Source organism: Cariama cristata, unplaced genomic scaffold, assembly GCF_000690535.1.
Source record: "Cariama cristata isolate BGI_N322 unplaced genomic scaffold, ASM69053v1 scaffold5162, whole genome shotgun sequence".
Lineage (NCBI taxonomy): Eukaryota > Metazoa > Chordata > Aves > Cariamiformes > Cariamidae > Cariama > Cariama cristata.
The window spans coordinates 22,598-29,451 of NW_009604289.1; the positions used below are offsets into that span (position 1 = coordinate 22,598).

General features: G+C 35.1%; 1 protein-coding gene across 2 annotated transcripts in view; it reads right to left on the minus strand.

The window, feature by feature from the left end:
• Positions 1 to 564: 564 nt before the first annotated feature.
• KLC1 (kinesin light chain 1) overlaps positions 565 to 6,854 on the minus strand; it is a 28,451-nt gene continuing 22,161 nt past the window's right edge. The window contains exons 14-15 of one of the 2 annotated variants that reach the window (XM_009695513.1): positions 2,716 to 2,782; positions 933 to 1,333 (exon numbers count right to left, since the gene is read on the minus strand). In XM_009695513.1, coding sequence (XP_009693815.1) covers positions 1,268 to 1,333; positions 2,716 to 2,782 — 133 coding nt within the window. In that variant the 3' untranslated portion in view covers positions 933 to 1,267. Of the gene's footprint in view, positions 1,334 to 2,715; positions 2,783 to 6,854 lie in introns of both variants that reach the window. The other variant, XM_009695514.1, reaches the window with a different exon arrangement.

Here is a 6,854-nt window from a genome sequence, read left to right on the forward strand (position 1 = left end):
GTACACACACTGGTGGGTTTTTTCACTTTCTCATCCAGCTTCACATGAATAAGAATTTTTACAAAAGATGAACAAAATTACAAGCTTTACACAAAAGCAAAAGAAAACACTAGTGTCTATAAAATACTTAAAACATACATACTTAGTTCCAGCAGCAGTCCTGTATACAGACAGCATATATATTAACTATAAGTAGATTTAACATGGATGTGTGGTCAATGCTTGCCAGGTATGGCCATCTAGTGCTTCCACTGGGGCCCTTAGGATTTGAGTGGTCCTTTGCACAGCAGGACTCCACCGTGTAACAGCCCAACGGGTAGTTGCCTGCTTCTGCTGTCATCAGCTATTACGGAGAAAGGCAGGATTTGGGATTGGCAGAAGGAAACGTTGGGGCACTTTCAGCAAGCAGAGAATAGGATTGTGAATTCCAGTGGACAAGCAAGAAACTCAACCTGAGGCTTGATGTTTCCCTAAGAGCAACAGCAGCTGCTCTGGGACAGCTGCAGTCCAAAACTTCATTATTTGTCAACCATACAAGGTAAAGCTCAAAATATTTTCCATTTCTCCTGATCAACATGAACCATCCTATCTCCATCCATTATTGTGCCCTAAGACTTATATCAGCAAGTATCAAAGTTATGGTCACAGGTATTGCTGTTCATGTTCTCTATATGTAATGTAACCCCAACCATCTCTTGTGTAAAACTTAATAGCTCAATCTAGTGGTTAAGTAAGCTGTGTGTAAGTGCTGTTTTGCCAGCTAAGGTTTCTAAAATTACAATAATCAGTGGTGCAAAGGAAAGCCCCACCAATACAGTATGCTCAATTTGAATTTATACAGTAATGCACACAAATTTATCCTTTTTTCATTCCAGCACTGTATATATTTACTGGTACACATTTAATTTTGCCTGCATTTTCAAACATCATTGCATTTTGGTACGCTTTAAATATGTTTGTATTTTTACATTTTTTTGGCTGCTGTAATATTCAGATCTATTAAAGAAATCAACAAAAGTAGCATGAATGGGAGCAGTGCAATGAGCAATATATATCTATATAGTTTTTCTTTAGAAGAAAATACCCACTAATGCTGTGTTTAAAATCATCCCTATTTAGAAAAGTAAAAACAGCAGTCCATTGGGAAAAAAAAAATAAAATCTACAAACTAGGTGTTCCTATACATAATGATGAGGAACCAAAGCTTTGAAGGTCTCAGTGCTTCTTTATTCACAAAGGAATATTAGCTAGCTTCTGTCCAAGAATCTCAATGCGCCAAATCAGTATGACTGACACTCAGAGCTCTCGAGTCTGTCAGACAATTATTTCGTTCCTGCGTGAAGGGGAAAAAAACAAACAAACAAATTAAGCAGATATCCAGACAGTTCAAGCAAATAAACAAAATTACTAGTTTTAGCAAACAGGAACAAACAAATACAAGGAACTATGGAGAACTGGCCTTGTTCATGTTGGGTAGGGGACACTTTTCCATATTCTAATACAAATCTATTTCCCCAACTTTCAACCAGCAATACTGAAAAGATCTACTGATATGTACAGACACCGTTTACAATCCTGACCCAAGTCTTACCAGAAATGCAAGAGCCCACCTGTGGGAATTGCCATGAGTGTCTATAGTGGGTGAATTACAGAAGTTGACAAGTGAGAACTAATTTTAGTATCGCAGCGTACACACAAACAATATGTTACTCTTCTGGAAGTCACAGCAATTATATACTAAGGATCCAGTTTAGGGGCACCAGGGGCATGGCATTTTGAAATCTTGGCTCTGTTGCTGCAAAAATTCTGCTTTATCCTGGATTTGGCTGAACTTGCCCCCACACAAACTTTTGCATAGATTTCATACCACAGAAAACTCTGCAGTACATTCATCAGAGATAATATGGTTAAGACACCTTTACGCCACTCAACAGTAAAATGACAGCCATACACTTTGGGCTTTCTCGCTACTGTAGGACAAACAGTGAAGATCCTCACGTACAGTTTTGTTAGTACAGAAGCAATTTTGTCTTCCTGAAGTTAGTTGTAGTTACTGTGTTAGTAAAATGCACACCAGTGTTTAGAATGCAGAACACTGCTAGCTTATTTGACAATATAAGAAACAGTGGTTTATTAGGTAAAAACAGGAAATACGAAGTAGCAATGGCACACATCATATGCAATTAAGCAAAGTAAGGTTTTATATTAGCACAAGCGTAACATAGATCAGACAAACTTTTTGTGATTGCTTCTGCACAACCTCAGAAACAGCTGAAGTCGTATTTAAGGGAATCTGAAAATGTACGGCAATTAAGATGACTGGGACCTTTGCAATAAAGGGGCTGAAGTAAAAAAAAAAAAACACACTTAACTGGGCTTAAAAAGTTCTTGTATTTTTAAGTGGTGTTTACAAGAACATAAGATTCCAGAAATTTCATATCCACTGTAATAGTTAGAAAGTCCAAAGCCAGAGGCTGCTTGGTATCATAAAAGCCAATGCTCTTTACTGGTTGGACTTAAGCACTTGCTTAAAATTAAGGCTAATTCACAAAAGTGTTACGGAATGATGCCTTAAGCACAAGTTTTAAACATCTTACTGAAGTAGGATCTTACCAATCACTGGGAGTTTTGTTATTTTATTATTTATCACATTCTTTTTATCCCAAACCCTACTAACGGTTTCTATTTTTGTAAAAGTATTGTAGGGCTTCTTACTTGAAAATGATCTTCAGTAGCCTTGCCACCCATGTTAAGAACATTCAGAGAACTGGCACGCTTCATGCTGCAACCAGGACAGTGAACATGCAAGGATAAACCAATCAGAACCGCTGAAAACTAATAGCGCTAAAAACACAAGTATAACAACGAGCAACGCACAGTTAAGGGAGTTTGAACAATGCCCCAAATCTGATCTGAGGGATACCCTTTAAGATAACTACATAACTTAGAATATGTTTCTGTTTGGTTCTAAATTACATATAAACCCCCCAAAATTACAAGCTCCTCAGAGCTGAAACATTTCAGGCAATTGATTTAATTTCAACTCAAAATAAGATCTCAATTTTTAAAGCACATCAAATTAATTTCACATTGATTTTTAATTAACTAATTCTCAGTTTCAATTTTATGCAACTTCTTATAAAGCATCAAAACATTCAGACAGTTTAGGGGGAAAAAAGTGAAACATGAGTAAGTTTGTCACGTAGGCAGCATCTAACTTGGAAAAGCTACAACAAACATTAGTACTTTCTGCCTCATCTAGGTAATCTTCAGAATCAGTTTCAAAAAAACATTGTAAAAATCTTTTATTTTAAACATTTCAAAGTGAAGGGAAATAAGATGGCTGCTGCTATTAACTCTGGTTATGCTTTTGGCTTTACAATGCTCTGAGCAGTGGTAACAACCACCCTAGAATACTGTACTGAAAGCAACAGATGAGGGGGAAAAAAAAGGAAAAAAAAAAGTTCAATCACCTACACAGGAGCTACTGACAGACAAAATATCACTGCATTAACAGTAATATCTACTGCTGCTTGAGAGGAGGATTAATAATTTATCTACATTTCTCAAACATATACAAAATTTAACACAATTATTTTAAAGTGTGTGTAATGGAATTCAAGATTAGTGTTAATATTCCTATCATCATGGTGACTACAACAGGAAAACCTGATGTCCTTGACCCTAAAGTGTCTGTACATTACTCAATGTTCTGCACTTGCTTTGCTTTTTCACTAGCTCTTTTACTATTTCAAAACTACTAAGTGAGGGCTTTGAATACATATTTGATGAACTATTCACAAGACAGCGAGGCCTTAATCCTGCAGTGCTACCTACAGCTTTAGAGACAACTGGCTGATGCAAAGTTTCCAATGCCTTCCAATACCATGGAAAGGTTTATCCATACAGATCACATCAGATATTAACCAGTTTTTCTTTCTACTGAAGCAAGACTACTAACAGTCAAAGTCAAGTGCAAGTTTTAAATGCTTTCATAAAGCAAAGGCTCAGCAGAATAATGAATCAACACACTAACAAACACAGGCAACAGCTGCCACATAACATAGGCTTACTGGTTTTTCCTAGCATTAAATCTGAACGTTTCAAAAGCTCGAATGCACACAATTTTAAGTATTTGACATGAGTGTTAGCAACAACAAAGCAAAGACTCATGCATGGTATACACCTCTCATTTATTCAAGGAAACATGTACAACAGAGGTTATATATGGAAGTCAAAGTAAGTTAATCTGTAAAACAGAAACAAAACATTGTATACAACTCTCCAAAAGAGCATAAAGGTTTATGGAAAACATTCCAGGGAAATAGAAAATCCACCAGTAAAAATTTACACATGTATTTTTAGGTTCTTGCTGAAGTGCCAATTAAAATTTTTTTAATCACACATGAAATACTAGTTTGTTTGTGGGTTGGTTTTTTTGTTTGTGTTTGGGGTTTTTTTGTTTTTTAAATCAACATACTTAAGAACTTTAGTCTGGCAAATGCTCTTTTAAGTCCCTCCGTGTTAGAAACACGATCACACAAAGAGCATGCAATTGTTCTTCTGGTGCATAAGTAAGAGCAATAATGAAACCTTCCCCCCACCCCCCATTAAATTACGAATCTTAACTGTTCTGCTGTATGATCACAATTTTGAAAGTGAAAAAAAAAAAATCGAATGTAACACTAAATAAGCAAACTTAAATTATTACAGAACTGAGTTCTGAAATATGATAAATAAAGAACTGATACCATGCTTCAGGTATTTTATGTTTCAAAGAACAGTTCTTAAAAGATTTGTTCTTTGTCAAAAAGGCTTTTGTATGATTTTAAAGAAACAATTTCCCTGATGAGTTTTCCACTTTATTCTCTTTAACCTTCTGTATCAAGCAACAAAATAAAAACTAAGTCTGTCTTTCATGCTGTGATATTAATGTATTTCTATTTGATTATTTCTCATTCATAATCATACCAGCACTGTCAATTACTATTTAGAGAAGCACAGGATAAGCAACAGGTGTAAATGAATTTGAAAATAAAGTCTTCATAGAGACATAGGCAGGGAATGCAGAGGGGTACTAGTAAGGAGGGAAGCACATAAGTCTTCTACCTAGAGTGGCTGACTTCATAGCAAAAATGGTTTATATGTGTGCTATGTCAGTATTGTAATATTCAGCTATCAAACGCACTAAAAACCCAAAGGTTTGCATAATAAAAACCAAATATCCCTTTTAGTAAACTCAGAAGCAGGAAAAAAAAAATTAACTCTATTTACTAAAGTTTCTTCAGAAAACAAAATCAAAGTGACTTCTTGGAATATCAGTATGTACAGCTATGCTTAAAGATCTACAAAGCTGGTGTTTAATACCAGGAATCTTAGCTGGTTTTAATAACAAATGCAAATATAAATTAGGATTAAAAAGATGACTATATCTTACAAGAACAGAAATTGTAGTATTTATTGTCTTATAAACTCAACGTGCATATCTACACATGAGCCTGTCAAGGGAATACACTTACTGCAAGTTTTAAGAATAAATTATTCTTTGAGAACTACAGTGACATCTTAAAAAATAAGAATATTTTGTCAAAAAGGGAAAGCAAGAAAGATATTGCTTTGTTTTCAAATTTGTTTCACATGAATGTCTTTATTCGAGGAAATCTCATCTCGTGATACAGACCCCTCAATGTAATTAATGGTATTGTGGTTGGATTACTTTTACATTGGTGAAATAACACTACAAAAGTGCAGACAATAAGAAGGCAAAGGAGTTCTTGCAGTACACTGCAAAGCCAAATGTCTGCGGTTATACATAATCATAATTTTCTACACTTATCATCACAGAGTTACTTCACGTGCAGGAAAAAGTTAGCCCTATTTACTACAGATAACAAGGAATAAAACTCTTGGGTTTTAAGAAACTGAAAACCTTTCCGTGTCTCACAACAATGAGAAGAAAATGCAGAATTAGCTATGAATATATACATCTATTCATACAAGAATATACTTGAACTATGATGTATGAACTCTAGACAAAACTGAAGAGACACAGACAACCAACGCATAAAAATGCTAATACTGAAGAGAAAGAAGGAAATCCTTTTTATTCTATTTCGGCTTGCATTTGCTTGTTTTCCCTATAGCGTTTTACATTTACATATTTCCTTCTTCTCATTACATGTTTTTCAGAGTTTATTCCCAATCTATCATCTCAGAGGCAGTTCTTAATGATGTATCAATAAATGCAAAGGGATTTTTGACCTTGAATTTGATTTAGTGCCTTCAACATCAAGTCTCTGGGAGCTGAGAGTGAAATTTTAATTAACAATTGTAAAAATCAGATCAGGCTGAATTTGAAACAGATATGCAAGGAGAGAATGCTATGTGTATTGCTGCTGTACACAATGTTTTATAGCCACATAAAAACAATAAGGCAAAACTTCACTGGAGCACTCACAAAAACACAGTGAGACCTTGCCTCCAGATCACTGTCTCAGGTATTACCATCATCATCATCTATTACATTACTCATAGATCCAGTTGCTCCATCAGAAGTTACTCCGAGTTCTCCAATTTAACTGTTTTAAAGCGTAAGTTCAAATTCACATTGTCATACAGTTTCCTGTGAACTAGAAAAGTTCCAGTTTTCCACAACAAGGGGAAAAAACCCTGCAAAACTGACAGTAATTGTGTTCAGGGTGAGGGGGAACACCCATGAGTGCTATTACGAAAAACAGTAGTACATTTTAACATTTCAACTTCTCTGCAGCAGCCTATAAATGATAAATGTACTTATGCATTTATTAGAAAAATTACATACATCCAAAATCCATAATCATATGATAAACAGGAAA